Source organism: Varroa jacobsoni, unplaced genomic scaffold (assembly GCF_002532875.2).
Source record: "Varroa jacobsoni isolate VJ856 unplaced genomic scaffold, vjacob_1.0 scaffold_1070, whole genome shotgun sequence".
In the NCBI taxonomy this organism is placed as follows: domain Eukaryota; kingdom Metazoa; phylum Arthropoda; class Arachnida; order Mesostigmata; family Varroidae; genus Varroa; species Varroa jacobsoni.
The window spans coordinates 52,736-73,064 of NW_019213972.1; the positions used below are offsets into that span (position 1 = coordinate 52,736).

Consider the following 20,329-nt stretch of genomic DNA (forward strand, 5'->3'; position numbering starts at 1 on the left):
GCGTTCATAGATAGACGATTAGCTGATAACGATTTTGTGAGATTTTTAATTGAACTAGATCAAAATTTTAGAATATCCAACCCCTTATTATTTCATAGAGATATTTACTTCAGGCTACGATTATAAATAGGAGGTTTAGAGTTATTTCATTATTTATGAGATTCAGGTCGGGATTGCACTTTCAAATTAAGGCTGTATCCTTCAAACAGATCGAGCACAAACCTCGCGGGCTAGGATTTCTTCGCTTGCTAACTTCTTTGTAGCTTTTGCCACCACCACAGATGGTGCTACTCGCGTTGTGTTGGTTACTCCGATAAACGTTAAGATATATATACTCGTATTTTAGGTTATTTATTTGGGTACTCAGAGAGCTGTTTAGCTAGTTCTATAAAGCTTTGACAATCTGAAATATCCATTATCGCTCTGGATTATCGAGTGCGCGACCACAAGCATGAGAGATTCTACACTTTTGCGGCTACCTTTTTGTAGCATGTAATCTGCGCCTAAATAAAAAAAATAAAGTCTTTCCCTTTCAAGAAAACTTCGCCCGCCAGACAATGTCTGCAGACAGTGCAAACCTAGCCTTTACAGCAAATGCCTTAAACCCAGGCCGTGTATAAGGCCCGTCGTTTCCTGTGTACAACAAAACGAGCGTCTCTAAAAGAAACAAATCATTATTTGGTTTTTTCGGAGGATGAAGATCGTTTGAGCCATCTGGGGAAGCACAATTAAAAGAGCTATCATCAAACCACCTATCTGCAAAGAAGCGGCGAGAATCGTTAAGCTCTTTGCCAACAGAGCCATAACTAGAAATAGCATACAGATTTCCATTCAGCTGACTTGATTGAAAGAAACCAGTTAAAAACCAGTTGCACTGAGGTCGAATTAACACAAAAACTTCCTTTCGAAAATAACACTTCTTCCAGCCAGTTTCAAGCTGTGCTTTGTTCATTATTTGCTTACTACTGGTTTATTAATGAAATTATTATTAATATTAGCTATTTTATTACGCCTGCCCTTCTAAGCCCTAACTATGGATAATAAAAGGAGGGGTGTAAAGCTTGGCAGTGTTTTTTTTGCGCGCGCAACGCTTAACAGAGAATAGCATTTCAGTAACAATTATATCTAGCGCGATAAAGTTTTTCTAAAAAAAAACATTATATGTTATTTGGTATATTGACGAAAAGGCAGTCAAATAGACCGAAGCAAAGATCGCCTAACCTACATAGAGAGCCCGTAGAGAGACCAGTGTTGGGTACCTTCCTCAGATTAGTTGGAGAAAAGGAACGACCTGTGACTTTTTTGAGAAAGATAGCTAAGTGCGATTTTAATGTCGGAATAGATCATCGACATACTTAGCCTATTACAATAGCATAAGTTATAGTAATGTCTAATGATACTTCAAAGTATTCACCTATTTGGGTCACTTCCGGGCTCAACACTGGGCAACAAACACTTAAATATTCTTGTTAATGTTGTGCTTTAGCTGTTAAGTGGCTTTATGTCATACCGCGTTTGGCTATTTCGTATTCATCTATAACTTGTGAAAATAGAAAAATACATTTTGGCAATGAGCAGTGCATGAGAGCTACGTGCATATGCCTGGAGTGCAAGAGTACCGTGTAGCAAGTTACCTTATTATAATATACTATTGTTACTCGTATTGCCTAGTAACAAACTATGCAGTAGGCAGAAAAATGACAGGAAAACGATTTTCACCATAGCATATCGCTGAAAATAACACTGTGTGTTAAACCGTTTAGTCTAAAGCTAAGTCATCGAAGTTGAAAATCTGCCTTTTTTTTTAAGTATTTTTAAATAGATATTCAATGCTTATTAATATTTTGGCTTAACTAGTACATCACATAAGTATCTCAGGACAAGGTGATACACACTTCAAAAGGTTCGCCTCTTTTTGCCGAGCCTCTACAGCAGACAGCGGAAAGAAATCATGTGAGAGCAGTTGCCATTTATGCTCGAAGCGGACTAACGTATCGAAAGATTTGATCAAAATCAAATCTCACTCAATTATAGCGTACAGTATATACATAAGGCTTACGCCTTAATAATAATAATAGATTCGTTCTTGTTTACAGCTTATCGCTGCTGAACATCGAAAGCCAGTGAAAATAATTCAGAAAGCAGTATGTAAATACAACCTATATATAATATCATATTTATTTACTGTTGCGTTACGCTGAGACGAATTCATAATGGAGACGGAAGGTTAGCCAACTAAAGGCAGCGTGAAAAATCTGTCGCGCAAACGAGCGGATTCGAACATGCAACTTCCGCGACGCCAGTATACAAAGTTCGTTACTGCCTCATCTATCACCGGAAATTTGCGCGCCGTTTTTTGGCTCGTGCTCAGGTAACTTAATTAGCTGTACTAAGGCGCCTTAATATTAAAGATAATAATAAAGATATTAAAGTGCCTGTCCATAGGTTTGCATTCCGTCGTCAATCAACTTATCGCTCACCCGTTTATAGTCCACATTACTAATCTGCATCATTTTTAACGTACACACCTGACGTTTGTCGTAGTCAATCAGAGTCGCAAACCTTTATCAAAGGATCTGCTAAGAGGGTATTAAACCACTGCACAGTTATACTGCGTACGCACCTAATAATAACCCATGATTATTCAGACAGGCCTTAAAATTTTTTAGAAATATTTCAATATAAAAGTGTCCCGAGCTCTGCGTAACTAGTCAATGTATTTGTAAACACAATTATGACCTTTTCGAAAGAGATTATAAAAATGCGGCATTTATTTTAGGGCAGAGGGGTCTATATTAGAATATCTAAAAGAACGGTAAATTCAATATCTTAAACAAAAATCACAATTTTTATTAGCATTATGAAATGTAGGTATCCTGAAACAACCTTAACGTATTCTTCCAGTCACTAACTCAGACACAAGCATCGGAAAAAAGTAGGGGACGAGGATAACCTATGCCTACCAGGTTACGCTTTCTTTTGTAGGTCCTCTCATTTGTAATGAAATCGAACGAGGTTAAAAGTATGAACAGAATTCAAGTCGAAAAGTATATCATACAGCAAGAATCAAAATCGATCTCCGCCTCGCAATTGTACAATTGAACACTTCCCAAACTTTATATTGTTTATACTCCTTTGCAGGTTATATAAAGTGCAAAGAGTCTGCAGAAGGACAATAGTAACATATTTCATATCCGAATTACTGGTATTGATATTCTGTGGAAATTTGAATCTATTAAAAGTCTCTTAGACGCTTTCTGTAGAAAGAGGGGTTTGTCAGGCAGTTGTTCTTTCAACTAAAGCCACGAGTCTCCATAGCCGTTCAGGTTAAATTGTTTCAAACGACAACGATCGAAATCGACTCGTTGCTCCTACTGCTGATATCAGATGCTGTTTGCTGCGAAAAATTTGAGCACATACGATATTATAATTATCGGACTCGTATAATCCGTATGATGAAACGTGTTTTGATGGTCCCCCACTCCCTCTGATATCGTGATATTCAGTTTTTAATTTGTATTGACTGCTAGCAGCAAAGGTGGATGAAAAGAGTTTTTTTTTTCATTTATTTTTGTTATTCAGTTTATCTCTTAGAGTTTGAAAATTTGTATCTAATTTGGGTCAGGCGATTTGTGTTTTCGCATAGTTGGACGGCTGGGGGCCAGGGGGATAAACAGAGGGGTACCGAAAGACCCCGAATATGCAAGTCAAGAACACTAAAAATGTAATATAGTGTCTTAATAAACGTTGTACGATATAGTTACTATTTAAAATAATCATTTGTTCATAAAAAAAATCAGCCGCGAAACTTCTATGTTAATTCTCCGGTAATATCGTGTTACGCGAGGGTTTTGAAGTGTTAGAAAATGACGTAGGATTCCTGAACTTTTTCTCCTATACAAGTTCTTGCTGCATTGGCACCAAACTTACCAGAACCGATTTTTGTTTAGCGTTTGGCAGCTTGGATTGGTCGAGAAAAGTGTTGAATACGTCGTTAGGAGGAACGCTTGAATGAGCATGTTGTTACATACAAACAAGTTAAACCATATCAGCATTGTCGACAAAAATTTAAGGCCAGTAAATATATAAATAGCATAGAATATTTGTAACCATACGAAGGTAGTCCACAAGACCATACAATTCGACCTAAACAGTATCCAGTAGCATACTTGCCGAACGTGTGGTCATGAATATATCTACCCATTGCTTGTGTGCTGTTAGACTTTATGTCTGTATAGAAATACATTGGTCAAGGGTAATTACACAAACGCCATCAAGATCCATTCTTAATTTTTTTTTGCTAGTATTCAATATGTTGCATATGTATATGTTGTTGGGTTGAATAATTAGGAATTTTTCTTTACTAACGCCATACGTCACTTGCCTGCTCCGATTGAGAAACGCCTGATGACAAGGGCTAACTCAAATGCGTTATGAAACATTCAGGCACTCGTCGAAAACCGACAAACGACTAAACAAGAAAAATTGAACCTTTCCGAGTTTTTAAAATCTCTTCACTCGTTCTTTGCCTAATAGTATCAACTGGATTAATATCGAAAATCGAATTATATAGAAGAATTATATATATTAGCCTATCATAATCGTTTCGAAATAGTGCGCGTACGCGAACAATGTAAAATACATACATTTAGAACCTTATTTCAATGAGCTCGGAGATGCTTTGTTTGTGGATCGCTTGTAGCTCGCTCGTTCGCAGACTATTCGGGTTTTCGTTTACCCAAACGGGTACATTAATCAGCCGCGCTACAATCGCAAGAATACAAAACGTCTTTTAGGATGAATTTGTCAAAATAGTTCTCATATCCTTGTAACAATGGAAATTTTGTAGCGCGTAGCGATCGATATCAAATCCTGTGTTATCTCTATAGGTGAAAACAGAACTTGGCACATGATACAATTCCGCGGCCAGATATATAACTATTCTAATTTTCTAACTAACTCACAATGACCAGTGATCACAAACAGCTTTGCAATACAGTCAAGACTTTTAGTCGTCCCTTCTGCGCGAAAGGCCGTACGACTGTCACGTACATATTCATATACTGGCATATTTCGATAAGTACATAAATGTACAGCTTTTTTTAGTGTACAGTGACGCGTGGCATCTTTCCGGGCTATAAATTATTACGCATTATTTCTGCCTAGGTGAAATAATACTACGTTTGGCGTAGGCTTGAAGGAACTGATACTTCAAGCACATCAAGTTCGGGTGTATTATTTGGGCTGTCGTAGAGATAACTTCGAATATGCAATATTACGAAAAAAAAATGTAATCGCAAGGCGAACTAATATTAAGAAGCTAAATAATTTGAAACTCCGTTGTGGATCGAAGGTAACACCATTAGCATCGTAGTGTAGTACTTGTACAACAGCTTTGCGTAACGACGAAATTTTACGCACACCTTTAGACACATGCCGTATTTACATGGTAAACATTTATAGACTCCTACTTGTACTCGATTAGACTGTATGGGTAAACTTACCAAGCAAGCTAGGCAAACTGGGGCCCATTGTTGTTTCCAAGGGATAAGTTCCTGTGGCAGCGTTTATTCCGACGACTGGTTGTTTTCGAATAAGCAGCTGCAGACTACGCGCTAAATTATATTTGGAAATGTCACGGGTATTTACGCGAACCTGATCAAAATATATCGCATCAGTCGTTTTGATCGATCGTGTTTATACCTAGCGCTTTTGTTTATAATAATTTCCATAGCCAACGTATCCAGTGAGATTTGCAAGTAATTATGAAAACTATACAATTTAACTCTTCCTGCCACTCCTAACGATCGAACGCCGTATATATTGCGAAGAACAAACATTTTCAAAAATAAAACGCGTCCAGATGACTGAATGGATGCATCGACCAAGTCCTACGTTTATTATGTAGATTGAATTGATTATCTAATAAATTGAAAGCTATCTTGCTAGTTTAAACTAATTAAATGGTGCTAATAGTTATCTGATGTACAATCATCAGCACAAACGAAGTTCAGTAAAGACGTACCATTAAATATTTGTATAATAAAATGGCACTGGTCTTCAGCTATTGCATCAACCTGCTAACCCACGATGTTGCTAAGTGACATCATATTAATTGTGCACGAGGTGCAATTTTTTCTCAAGGGGACTTTTTGGTGCAAATGTCGAGGCGCAACGAAAGATTCTTGCGCACACTTTTCAAGCGCTTTAGGGTCATATAAAAAATGGGTCTAGCCCAAATATGATCACAAACCCCGAGAAATATGTATGCAACCGATATCTATGAGTTTTCTATGCTGGCAGAATTCAAAGTTTGATTCATAATATTTTAACTGAATTATATCGTATACAAACTAATAGCTTAGTTAAAGGGTCTAATGGCTCGAAAGTACCAACTCCAGACTGAGTAGAATTTATTCATCGACTGAACAGTATATCCACTATATTTGGTAGCTATAATACAGCGTTCGACGTAAGATTGTAACCTACATTTTAAGACGGGTTTAGATACGAGGAGGCTAGTAGATATTCCCACCGGATGTTCGAGCCACCTGGGGTACAGCTAGGTATCATTTGATCCGTACGTATTTGATTAGATATTATCTGTTTCCTAGCTAGTTTTAATTATTTCTGAGCGGCTTTATGGCATTTCTTGAAGGACCTGCTTTCCTTGACGCATACGGCCCTGAGGATATGGTTGACGGTCCTGCTGACCTAGCAGGAGCAGAGGAGGCTGGCTTAGAGCTGGTCCACTTGCACCAGATGGCAATAGGACCAAGCGTTTGTAAATCCCGACGACCAGAACGTGCTACGAGACCAACGTTGTCGATCACGACTAAAGCAGGCACCTCACGAATGGACAAAAATGAACGCAGTTCACTGAAATTCGATAAAGCAAAGCACGTACCGTTCAGCAGAAGATCTCTAAAACAACTGCATTTTAGGCTTATTATACATCGAACCGCACGAACAAACCCTACTGAAGGAAAATTAGGTGGATAGATGCTGCAAGGTCAATGCGACTGGTTATTTGTTGCTCGAGATCTTCAAGGAATAGTAGCTATTTTGGCACTTTCCTTCCTATTTCAGGTTTTGTAGGCTCCAGATTATAACCATTTTGTGTACACTAATTGGTAAAGTTAAAGGCAGAAAATTTAATAGTTAAGCACTTAACTTGATCCGTATTCTTCCGATAGATATATATCTGTGGTTCAATGTAACTCTAGTATAGGCAGAGTTCACAGAATCATTTATGTATTTACCGTCAACTTTCAGTTGAAATCAGGCAACGTGAGCCATCAAGCTGCAGCTTGCTTTGGAAAATTTGTAGCCTTTTAGTGACTTTCGTACGCGCAAGCCCGAGTACATGTTAGTAGAGAATCGTAAACTCTGCTTACCTAACGGCTGGGTCATTGAAGCGTAGAGCGTGCCATTGGGGTCGCGACTTCATGAAGTTGAACAATTCATCTGCATTTCTGTCGGCAGAAACGTATACGATCTCAAGGCGTAGTCCTGCTGCATACAGTGAACGCTGTGCAATCCACAGCTCGTTAGCGAACACTCTTGCAAACAAAGGTTTGAACGTACAGGTGCACCAACATAGAAGATAAGAAGAGCATGCCATTATAGATTGTGGCTATATCGTCGTCGTTTTGGGCAACCCAATACAAAATGTTATGCCAGCTAAATGCGAGTTCTCCTGGGAAAGCGTGACGATTTATAATAAAGTTAAACTTACATTTAACTTTTAATCTCCTCGTGACGAACATTCACACTAATTCGCCCAGTAAAATATAACTACATCTATTTTACTAAATTAGATTCATGCCTACAGACAAAGCATAAAAAATATTCGAACAATGCCAGCCATATTTAGAAATGTACACTGAGATAGGAGTAATATATTCTATTGATATGATAACTATTAAGTGTCGGCGCTAAGTTTGGTCATAAAGATAATGCTGCGAAGGCAAGAGGCCGATCGGAACGTTCCTAAAGGACGACATTTATTTTCCGACCGTGTCGTCATACGACTATCGACCGAAGCTCGTCAGAGTTTGAAGTAGGATCTTTGATAGAAACTAGATTTAGTCTAATGTTATTCTACTCACGGACATACTTCTAACTGATAAATTTCGTCAGCTCAATACTGACAACTCGGACGCAATAGCTTGTCGGTTTAACATCTGGCTGGATATTGAGACGACCGCTGCTTTGAGAATCGAACGCAAAGTAGAACACCCATAATTATCATAATTTCCAATGATAGAAGTCAATGGGTTACGGATCAATAGTCTTCGCATTACAATGGAAGGATTCTGTAACGTTTAATAATGTATCAGCCCGATTGTAACTTCCTCTTGTTGGTTCTATCGATTAGTTCCTACCAAGGGCATTTATTGTAAGCTTAAATATGTAAATCAGTCGATTTCACTCAGCCAGTATTGCCGGCTGAGATGCCCTCACCGTCTTTTCAGGTCTCGCGTTTTTTCGTACTGTACCGCTGGTTCAGCTCGGGATTAATCCGTTTAACAACGTACCCTGACTCGAGCATTGACATAAGGCGAATACGAGTTATTGCGATAGACACGAGCCTTCTAAATTGTCGGTAATGCCTTTCCTTTTGGATAGATTCGCGTGCTTAAGATATAATTCGATTGGACACCAGCGCATGTTGCTAATGCTCTGCAAGATCCAGGCTCACCTTATCGTGTTAATAACAGTCTAGTCTTTCGTCGATCAGGATTGGCTCCATTAAGGTCCTAAATACTCAAAGACCATTTTTTCTGTAATACTAAATATCTGCAACGTGTTTTACATATGGTGTTTAAGTTGTTAGGCGTTATTAGATAGACGGCTGACTTCTAGCACAAAACGAAGCGCTTCTATGCCCGGACTCATGCTTAAAGCACTACGTGTCAAGCAGGCAAATACGTCATTCACTACGCTACGAGGGGGGATCGGTCATCTACATCTGTCCACTTTAAGCATGGACGTGATAAATGTTTGCTTGCTACAAAAACCAATTTTTTTACATTCAATATAACTGTGGTCTGAATTATGTATGCATTATCTAAAAATTACTTAGTCATTTTGCGTTGCTACAAGCTTAGTTGAGTCTAAAGCTATATCACAACGTATTTAGCCGTTCGGATATTTTCGATCTGTACGCTCATAAAAGCCCCAAAGGTGCCTTCTCTAATATTGCACTCATCAGTCAGTACTACAGTCTTCAACATAGACTAATATAGCGCGCCTATTTGCAAAAATAAATTAGGTCTGCGAGTTGTTATACCTTTGAATTAGCTCTATTGTTTGAAGAACTGGTATAGGCTAAGGAAGCCTTTATCTGATACTGAAATGGAACTGTTGGCGTTATATAAAAAGAGTGCAGCTTATGTTTAACGCGCTAGGCTAACGTTAGATTTTCTATATGCAGCTCAGCTAGTAGCACCTTCCCTGGCGGAAAAATACAAATACATCAAATGGAACCACGTATAGAAGGCAAGTGAAATGTGGTCGGGAAGTATTTTAGAATCAAGTAGAAGGAATAGGTTACTGAGTTTAGTATTATTATTTCCGTTCATATGTTTTTTAGGTTTACTTTTTAATAGATTTACGCTATATGATCTATAACATGCGTATTCAAATGTGATTCCCTTCATTTTTTTGTCCACTAAATTCTTATTTTCATTGTAAACCTGTTCGAAAAGGTTGGGAAAGCATGGCCACTCTCACAAAGATTACTTCACTTCTAGTGAAGTACCAGATTTGTGCTTCACTAGAAGTGGATTGATCCTTCAATAATAACTGCTATAAAGTTTGTAATACCGCATAGGCGTTTACCGTTTAGAGTCTGTTTAAGCCCTGTATTTACGTATCCTTCTACGTCCCGACGTTTAAGAACTGCATAATCCAAACAAGCTGTATATACATCAATTTGCTTCCTACCGAGTAAACTTATGGAATAATTTTAATAGAAAGTGGCCGCTATTGCAAACCTAAGGTCATATTAAAGAGAGGTTAGTTGAGCTTTCCGCAACGACAAAAAGGATATGAGACTATACAAAGTCTTGAGTATAGCTCGTAAAAAGATTACAGCTGTCTATTGTAAAATATTTTTGTGCCATGTTTTTTTATGATTATAAAGTTATTAGAACCATGGGTTTCCTCAGTAACAGTATGGTTCCTTGCGAGCGCAGGAGCGTTCTGTTAATGGCGAAGCTCATGATGACAACAATGATGACTGTGATGATGTTACGATCCGATTCAGCGAAGTCTATTGCGGATTAAGGTCATGTCACACTTTGTATTAAAGAATGCGTTTCGAAGGAACTAAAGACTGAGGGAATTGAAGCAGCGTTCTGTTAGCACCATTCAGCCTACCCCCAACCCGTCACGTTCTGCAGCCTGCCTACGCTAACCTCTAAACCCGATAACTTTGGAACTGGTTTTCAAAAGCGGCTACATTTCAGTTATTTTGAACCATAATAGTCTTTATTCGACTAGAAACTTCAACTTGAGAAAATTCTAATTGCCTATGGAGCTATCCAAGTGAAATCTTCAGATGCCTTGAGTAATTCCTGTATTTAACTGAATCGTCAAATTAAATTTCGGCAGATTTTAGCGACAAAAAATGAGTACAGGACCGAGCATTACGACCCTTCTTTGAACGTATCGTCTGCACATCTCAAATCTGTTAAGGAGCAAAGACGACATGATTGCGTTTGCCGTGTCTTGGGTCGCAAAACGTGCATCCCACATATTTGCTAAATACAAGCATCACTCATTGAAAAGATGCATTGGCTACCAGTCACTGACTTAGCTAAAAATACATTCTGTATTTATAACGAGACACTTATATCATACGGATTCAAAAACCAAAATAAGGGAAAATAAAAAAAGGCATATCCAAACAATTTGGATACGTGAAGTGACTTTCAACTCACTGAATATTGTCCTTTATTGTGAAGAACGGCAGAGACACCTATCATAGACAGGAATGATGAAAAAAACACAAATATTTCGATACTTTTTAACATGTAGCGCATTTCATTTCAGACGCTCATACGACAGGTTGATATAGGACAGAAGTACCGCTCAATTTAGAAAATAACAAGCTATATTTTTTTTTATAATATCAAATAATATTATTAACTTAAAGCCGGCCGTGTTGACGCCGCTAGCTGAGACTCTGTGACTGCCAGTTTCTACCTGTATCAACACCGTATTGTGACTCGCGATATGCACGTTTACGAGCAGATTCGAAGATGAACTTCATCTAAATATGAGACGCCGCGGGGCGTTTATTGTGCTTCGATATTGTTCTATAAAACCCTTGTTCAAAACGATATCATTGGATAAATTCATTATAGAAGACAGCAGCAACATTAAATAAGAACTTTTACGCCTGGGAAATCTAGGCTTGCTTAAGCTTTCAAATAAACTCATTAAAAAAGCTGCCGATAATAAATAACGCTGATTAAACCATCTGTGAGCGATATAAAAATTTTATTTAATTTGGTCAGACAAACCTCGATAGAGGGAACTACTCACTGGCAAGAATCGCGAAATGCAGCTCCAAAATATAGAGCGACTAAGATCCTTTTTCGTTCTGAGATGGCGGTTAACGGGTTGGTTTCATCGCATTTATCCTCAGCGAAGAGATCCCGTAAGTTGGACACGCTACCACAGGCTCGTACAAGTGGCCTGTCACGGATGATATCCGTAACTGTCTGTACAAAATTGAAAAGAAACGCATGAACTACAAGGCTTGTTCAGACAACTCTCACATGCTCTTCGAATAGCTTATAGATAGCTAAGCTTACCTTACTGTTTCTTTTTTTCTGAAACAGCTTCTATACGTCTCCTAGAGGGTAACTCGCTGTCTTAATGCAGACTTTGAACAAGCATATATCCCTTTCATTTTACGAGGGTACAGTTAGTAGATACATTAGATTTTAAGTTCTTTTATTCTAGTGATCATGGTAGCGGTGGTGGGGGGAGGAAATCATTGCGGGTCACTGCTTCATGAAGAAGTCTCCTCCATCCTCCAACACTAAGTAGAGACTTTTTACTAGCAATGGCTTACGTTACGCTTCGCGTTCGTGAACACTACTTCAACCCTATCTCTGCTATTTTTGAATTCGTGAACTTACTGTAGTGATGTCTATACTAAAAGGCTTCAAATAGGGACAAGCATAAGCGAACATTTATGAAGAGCGTTTTCCTCTAGAAATGCAGTGTCGCTTTAATCGCTTTGTTTAATAATAATTAAGTATGAAATTTTCTTAAGGCCTAAATTATTGTTCAGCCACAAAGAATCTGAGGAACATCTCTCTGAATTGTCCCTCTATCTTAATGCGGCACTACATCAAGTACACGTCTTCTTTCAAAATTTATATAGACATATGTAGTATATTCACCGGCTGTGTGTACTATCTGTACTTCAGTGTGTAAGCCGGAAACTCCTAGCACAATTAAGTGTGATTGTCTATTAATTTCTCTATAAGGGATAACTGTCCATTCAGAATACCGACGACTTTGAGCTGAGCTAGAAAAAAATCACTCACAAGATTCCACCGACGACCGGACACGACACACTTGTAGCACGCGCACAGTCCAGGAGACATTTTTGGCCTCTTTTTTGTTGTTGCTGTTGCCGTAGGTCCTTAATTTTTACCGGCTAGCTGTCCTATGACGATGGCGCTGTAACCCATCGAAGGATTTGGTGAGTTTTACTTCGGTGAAAATGACTTATAGCCTATAGCACTTTTTGTTTCTCTATCGTATACGTCTACGTCACGAAGATGTCTCCCTTAATCACCATTAAGAAAATGTTGTCACATGAGCGCGTTAACACACAAAGTTGATGCTTTCGTTGCAGCAGGACTTTATTATCCTCGCTAAATATTTGCTTCCTTCTGGCAGTTTTATAGAGAGATCCTGTCTGTATGCAGTGGGACTACACAATAAAAAACTAGGACAGACGTATACCCTGGTGGAATGCTGAGTATTACTAAATAAGGACAACACAAATGCCGACAAGGCATTCAATTTGTAATTACGCTCTGGACACTATCAATATAACTTGTTATTATTGTTGTTGCATTGACAGCACCAAAAATTCTAAGACAGAGCTTACTGAACGATGGTGAAGTGCTTCAGGGTCGTAGAAAAGCCTCGTTATAATACCAACGGCGGCTTTTCCTAACGGGAAGTCTATAGGGCCGGCAACTAGTTCGATTGCGAAGGTAAAAGTGGGGCGCGTGTGTGTGAGTTAATCCATGTGTAAGGCTGTACTAAGCTTCGAAAGTAATGGACGACGCCAACATAATAGATGACGCCTGACGATTGTCTACGCGAGTAAGCAATATTAGAAGAAATGCCACCTCGAAGTTCTTTATCATTGAAATATATATATATATACGCACACACATATATGGACCTTTGTTATTTACCGTCCGATACGAGATCGCTTTTGGATCACATTATCTATGTTTAAGAAAAATTTATTATGACATATACTTAGCTCACTTTAGGTGACTGGATTTTTCGGCTTTGACCAAACCGTTTTCGAATACTTTAATTAAATTTAGTAGTATAGTCGTTGAGCGATTTAGTTTATTGCATCAATATTCCCTGTTGTGTACCAGTATGTTACATAAATGAGGGGCGGGACGCTTGCTTCAAGATTGATTCTTGAAAGAGTACTGAACGAAAAACGGATATGGACGGTTCGCTGTACAGAAGTTGTATTACGCCCTTTTTAATTGTCTCTATTGTAATGAAAGCCTAGAGCACTCTTGTCAACATCAGCAGAAGCTAGAAAAAATGGCTACCGTATAAGCATAGTCAGCGCATTATGACAGCTAAAGAAGCAACATGGAGGAAATATCGTTCTTGCCCTCGCTCTTACCTAACTACGTTTACTTCCTGCAAATGATAGTACTTTCAATCGTAGAAGTGAAATGCTGTTATTTGCCTGCCTACCTGCCTGCCTGCCTGCCTGCCTATCTATGCACTGTAAGCAACTGTTATAAATATTAAGCCGCTATCATCATCACAATTACCTTTAACCGCACAGCCTCAGCCAATGGTAACCCACTGTTATTAGTATCGTCGCGCTCTGTGTCTCACTAGACCACCGCCTACTTGTAGGCTGTTTTGATAGCCTATTGCCCTCGTAGACACAACTTCGAAGCCAGTACATACGTTAGTGTGCTTTGCCGCCGCCGTCTTCGCCGAAAGCTGGTGGTTTCTTGGTTGGGATTTGACTGCATGGTTCCTCGGTAACGCGTAATGCAAGAGGGTGGAAAGAAGTGAAAAGGGAAAGAGCAGCATAGAGGCACATTGTAGCCTTAACGAAGTCTAGCCGTACGATGTGTATTTGCAATCTGCTAGGACGCGTCTCGCCATAAGGTGACAGGGCGGCCCCCGAAACGTGCCGACGCTTTTACCATTGGCATTTAGCCAAGAGCTTTGAGCGACTTTTCCTCTATCTTCTCCTCAGTTGAATTTGCGCGGCTACACCGGTTCACACTGTTTCTATGTTATCTATTATTACGGTCGAGGCTGTGAAAAGAATAATTTCGAAGGCAGTACGAATATAGTTTTATAAGCGTTGCTGGTGATACATGTGTTTTTGTCACCCTAAGGATGTCTTGTGGCGGTAACCATAATAACAAATCGTACTAATGAGCTTATGTCAATATTTAGGTGAAATTGTTGTACTGTTAACGTTATTTCTACATATTAGTTTTTAAAAGACAACAATAACATTACTTGTACGGTAATCGTGACAAATAAAGCAAAGATGTATTATTATTATTATTATTATTATAGACAGAATGACAGCACCCCCCAGAAGAAACCAAATTAATTATATCTATGTAAGCACATCGCAAGCTATCCTAAATCGTGACCCGGGTTGAATGTCGGAGTTGATGCTAGTGAACCCAGCATTATTTGATATACATAGCTCTTATGCAATCGACAAATGCACAGAGACTCTATTACAAACGTATATGCAGTGCTCTCTTTACGACCACCCTTCTCACGTGTTTACTGCAGTAAGCAGTCAACGAAAGCACAGCTGCCCTCTGATCGGCCATTACAGTTAGTTCCTCAATCAGATTAAATCAGAGTATTACACGGACCAGCAGTAAACTTTCCGATTTGGGGGTGGGGGGCAATCTCTAACTAGACTAGTCCAATAGGGAGTTTCTACAAAGGTAAATCAGGAAAACGTGCATCAACACTAAATCAGAGCCTGGTGAAAGGTAATTCGAGGTCCTAAGGTTCACGTTGTCGTCGTTATTATAGCGGCTTGAGCGACTGCTACGTTGGTTTACTGGACTATCAATAGGGGTTACGCGGGATTGACTAAGTGACAGTTCCCTGCTTTAACTCGTGGGCTCCCTGGGGAACTCTGCCTGGAAGAATTAGCAGTCGTGGACGGTAACTGATTAATTCTGAGTTGGCTCATAGGAAATGCTAGAAAAAGGAGTCTTCGCTTCTCGGGATACTTCGTTCGCGCATACATGATAGACGAATACATACGTCAGAAACCATTACGTATGCGAATGTACTTAATAAAGAACGATGAGAGATGACTCAGCGATCGAGCAAGGATTCATGACCATTTGTTCAATCATCGATGTAAGAGATATAATTAAAATATGACGTAAACGTCTCTTTTGATCATGCGACTCTCTTCGTCAGGCTGCGTGCCAGTATGTTTTACGTTGCGGTATTGTGTTATCGACCAGGATATCTGAAAGTGGATTAGTCTGAGTTCTAGTGTCTAGGGCCAAATGCGTGTCGCGCTCTTTAACAGAATGATACAAAGTGTCGGCAATGTTTGGCTTCTGTTGTGCCAGACAGCGGTTTAACCTTGGCTCACTCCTCATATCAAGTTGCCTTTTAGAGCTCTGCTACCTTCCACTCACTGTACGACCAATGGCCCTCTCTCCAGTCACAGCTCTCGTCACAACGATATTTCAAAGTATGACATTTATACATTACAGCCCTAAACTTAGCAGGTATGGATTTACTAGCTCAGGCCTTTTCTTCTAATCAGGTAGTATCCAAGAGGTGTACTAATTAAAATATATTTTTCTAGATTTTTATTCGTTAACTCGTATTTGTTAAATGTCAAACAGTTAAAAAAACTTTGACCTATGGTTGAAATCTCATATTTGTTAGGGAAATCTTATCTAAACATATAGCACCGTGTCCGCTAGTATGCGAGAAATTTCACAATAAATCCAAACATTTTTGAATCTATCGACGTTTCTCGTCCAGGCGATCCAGCGATCATTTAGAAAGCATTTTCCTTTCTCTATATTAGATATTTTTATATGCGACCCAGCTAATTGGATTCCAGTTCACTTCGACATTTGTTGTTTACTAGGTCTTTAGCTAAAGAGAGAAATCGATAGATGTATTGCATATTTAATAGATCAAGCAAGATTCATATGTCGAGTTTGTAGGTACACACAGAAACGGAAACACTGAGGAGGCCCCCAGATTGCTCTACGAGGCCAAATACTGAATGAGAGTTGAACGCCTGTTTAGTGTCGATGTTTATTATCACAAAAGTCTGAACCGTTTTTCTTTCAAACGAAAATAACATCTGCCTTTAATCTCCGCGAGTCAGCCTAGTGCTACAGATAGCTGCCAATGAGTTGTATTACTGTTACCGTTCGAAGAGTATCTGTTTCCCCTTCAGGTAAATCTCGTCGCCCTATGGTGTGCTTCGCTTATCAATCAGGCCTGAAGCTTTTTTTCTACTGATTATTACTTTCTAGAAGTAGTAAAATATCGTTTGCATGTTCAGGCTGTTAATACGCTGTTACTTAGTTTTGTAGACCTCCTCAAATATATGATGTAGTCCAGCGCGGTTAAATCGAACAGTATGCTTGATAGGTGTAATGGGGGTGATATTTTATTATCGTACCTGATTTGTTCTCCTTGGATCGTGTTGTGCTCCTACCAAACTTTCGTAAAACTCCGCACCATTTGTTTTCTTGCATCACCTAGCTGTGCAGATAGAAGTACATGCGATATATTTTTGCAACTTCATCGTAGCACATACTCCTGAGGCATAGATTAGTTCGCCCCCTCCTGCACCCTTCTCACCTAATGAACTAATTGTCGCTTTGTTCCGCTACTATCTCAGCAGGCTAAGCTCTTCAAAATGAATTCCTTGAACCGTCAGTACTGTCCTCTGTACCTGCTACAGGTAATTTTTAAAATCATTTGCATCATCAGGTTGTAGTATCATCATGTGATCTCCATTTCCGCACTAACTGTCCCAACGATTTATAGGTCTCGTTCGAGAAGATACAACATTTGCATCCTTAATAAGCAAAAGTTTGAACCCCGCTGATAATTTACATGCTTTCCTTTCATACACTAGTTTTAACAAGTAGTTATAGGTTTATTATTTATATATCTTGTACAATGTAATCTATAGTAGTATTTCTCGTAGAAGATCTCCCCAGTCCTCAACTGCTTGAGTTCGACGCGTTTTACATTGAAATTGTGCTTGATCGAATGTCATTACATCTTTAAAGGTTTCGATCTGCGGTGTCTTTCAGTGTTTTAGGCGATTGTTGATAGAATCGATATAGCACGGACACATGAATGTACGTGGGAGCGTCTCTACGAACAGCTTCTGTAGCTCTGCACACCAAATATCATCATTTGCAATCAAACTTGCAGGCGAAGGCAGATCGCGTAATGCCTTCAGGCAAGAAACGGCCGTTCATAATAGCATACATATAGGAAAGAAGTGAGAGCAACCTTCATTGCACCCCAACATCCGCTCAAAATGACTGATATATAAGTGTCTTCCGATTCGCAGCGGTGCCTCCCTATGGAGCTGAACGATCGAACGGCGTCAGACACGACTGGCACATTTTGTACTATCAAAAGAAAAAACGATGCCCCTAATATACGGTACAATTCAGACGGCACCTTCCGCATCAATTGCTTGGACCGATTTGTCTCTGATAGGACATTGAAGAAACATTGCTTCGTTCGTTTCGATGTCTCGTGAAGTGTGCGATAGTGAAAATCATAGAGGGGCCAGGAATATTTCAAAAAGAACCAACGGAGGAACTCAAAAGAAACGGAAAAATGTATGGATTTATGCAGTAGAGACATTTTTGATGTCTGTAAAGTCCTAATACTGTTATATATAATCTATCAGGCGTCACGAGTGTGAATTTATCCGAATATAGGGATGTGTATTTAACAGCCGGGTGGCCACGTCAGCATGAATTTTTATAAGGTCTATGGGTTAGCTGAACTTATGCGTTATCCTTAACCCTAACGTACCTTAATTAGGACAAACAAAGACCAGTTAATCCAAGTTTCCCTGAAACTGCTACGTTTCGGGGGCAAACACACACCTCTCCAAAGAATCCATTGTTGTCTCTGCGACGATTGCTCGGAAATAGGAAGGCATTCATGTAAAGCTTTAGGGCATGACGTTTCGAGCAATGCTAGGCCGAAAGACATCATAAATCTATTTGTCGATTGTAGTCTCAGTAACCTAGGATAACTACATCGCAGCGACTAGAAAATGACCATTTAGTGCGTAGCTTTTGGCTGGGAACACGAACTGGAAACCTACGGACACTCGTAGTGTTTGAATCCTTTTTACAGAGGACCAAGATAGCCGTACGCAAATCTATTTTATAGATATAAATCGTTGACCAAAATATTGACTCATGTCGGTTGTTTCAGCGTCATTTAATCAATACTATAACATTATTTGTTTAAGTCATAATGTGTATAGGCGTTTTCTTGTTGCTCAACTAAGCTTTTACTACACACAGAGTCGCCTGACAGACGGAGGGTCTTCATTTGGTACCTATTGAAGTAGCAGGAGATACACGAACTACTGCAAGGAAAAACGGATTTAATTGTATAATACAAATGTAGTACGCGCGCCGTAATGCCACCTTCACAGCTGTTATAGTACTGTGTCGTAGTGCCGTAGCCTTAATATAGGTTTAAAGGGCAACATCCACAACAATGTTCTAGCAACAACATTTTAGTTTAGCAGTCCAAATCGATGACCTTTACTATTTGGACGTGTCTGCCGTTTGCTATATATACACCACATATATACAAATATATACAGAGATATTTCGAGAGGAGCTCTTCGTGTGAACAGTTTAGGGATTTATGATAATTTTTTTTTACTTACCAGCACTTTTTTTTTTTTCTTTGCCGATTGCGTAGTGCGCTTCTCGGGGCACTGCGAACAGATCTGATAACTTCAATCTTATTGTAAATTGTTCACATTACTGGCGGTATTGTTACAACGTCACAGGTCTATCTTTGTCAGTCTCCCGCGTTTTACGTCTTCCAACATGGTGCATTGATCCATTTTCGCTCAACGTTAGTCAGAACCGTGCTGAAATAATCGCTACACAAAGCTTACATCAGCACGAGCTGTTTGACCTATACCATGAACAGTACGATACTACAGATCTCTACGGTGTTACACGAGGCCTTATCATGTGAGGTTTTTAGGAAGAGGTGTTAGGATGGCGGCACGTGTTGGTCCCTGTCACAGAAGTATGAAATAAAACGTAAAATATTGCCGACTATAAGCTGGTGCTTTTTACATTTTTATTTCGTGTACCCTAAGCCTAAGAAGCCCATCTTCCTTTTGATGTTTAGATCGAAAAGGATATATAGGGAAGAGAGACGGCGCAGACTCTAGAATTCACAACGCGACGCGTCGCACTTCTCGTATCTGACGCTGCTGGACTCTGAAATCGTGCTTATATTTCTAGCAAGCCTGTTTTTCGCGCGTGGCTGAAGTGAGAGGTTACGTCTTATTCACAGTACATTAAATATGAGCCATTTGGCGGAAAGCTGCATTCAAGGAAATCGATCGACTACGAGCAAGAAATTGACGACTATATTTGTTTCGCAGGCTTCTTTTTAGTGTGGAATCTGGAAGGGACGAACACTATTAACTATAGAAATGCAAACATATTTAATAAGTTAATTAAACATATTTCAATTATACACCTGTGTTATATTATACTCCGTAACATCGCTGTAGCACAGTACTACAGCAATCATAGGGACTATCGTGTCCTACCTGCAAATATATCGCAAAAATAAACCTGTTTTTTACTCAAATAGTTGACATATCTCCCACAACTTTAACAGATGTAAAATGAGAAACTTTCTATTTACAAGAAACTTTTTCTAGACTGTCAACGAACGTTTGGCTTGCTTGTCTTTAGAACTCAAAGCTGCGTTGCAAAACAGTAGAGATTTGAACATGCACACTTGA

At 39.3% G+C, this 20,329-nt stretch overlaps 1 protein-coding gene and 1 long non-coding RNA gene across 5 annotated transcripts; one reads left to right on the top strand and one right to left on the bottom strand.

Annotated features, from left to right (window-relative positions):
* Positions 1-6,382: 6,382 nt before the first annotated feature.
* LOC111266295 (nucleoredoxin-like protein 2) lies at positions 6,383-14,268 on the bottom strand. 4 transcript variants are annotated; one of them, XM_022843669.2, is made up of 5 exons: positions 14,073-14,268; positions 12,573-12,708; positions 11,557-11,735; positions 7,398-7,562; positions 6,383-6,879 (listed from the first exon to the last, which is right to left on the bottom strand). In XM_022843669.2, exons 2-5 carry the CDS (start codon positions 12,630-12,632, stop codon positions 6,621-6,623), a joined length of 663 nt encoding a protein of 220 aa, XP_022699404.1. In that variant the 5' UTR covers positions 12,633-12,708; positions 14,073-14,268; the 3' UTR covers positions 6,383-6,620. The 4 variants fall into 4 exon arrangements, with proteins under 4 accessions (XP_022699404.1, XP_086826978.1, XP_086826977.1 ...); XM_086970852.1 differs by having other exon boundaries at positions 14,215-14,234; XM_086970851.1 differs by lacking the exon at positions 14,073-14,268 and adding an exon at positions 13,145-13,301.
* Positions 14,269-17,061: 2,793 nt separating this feature from the next.
* Positions 17,062-19,631, top strand: LOC111266296 (uncharacterized). Its single transcript, XR_002684016.2, has 2 exons — positions 17,062-17,245; positions 17,604-19,631. It is a non-coding gene; the product is annotated as an uncharacterized LOC111266296 (long non-coding RNA).
* The last annotated feature ends 698 nt before the right edge of the window (positions 19,632-20,329 follow it).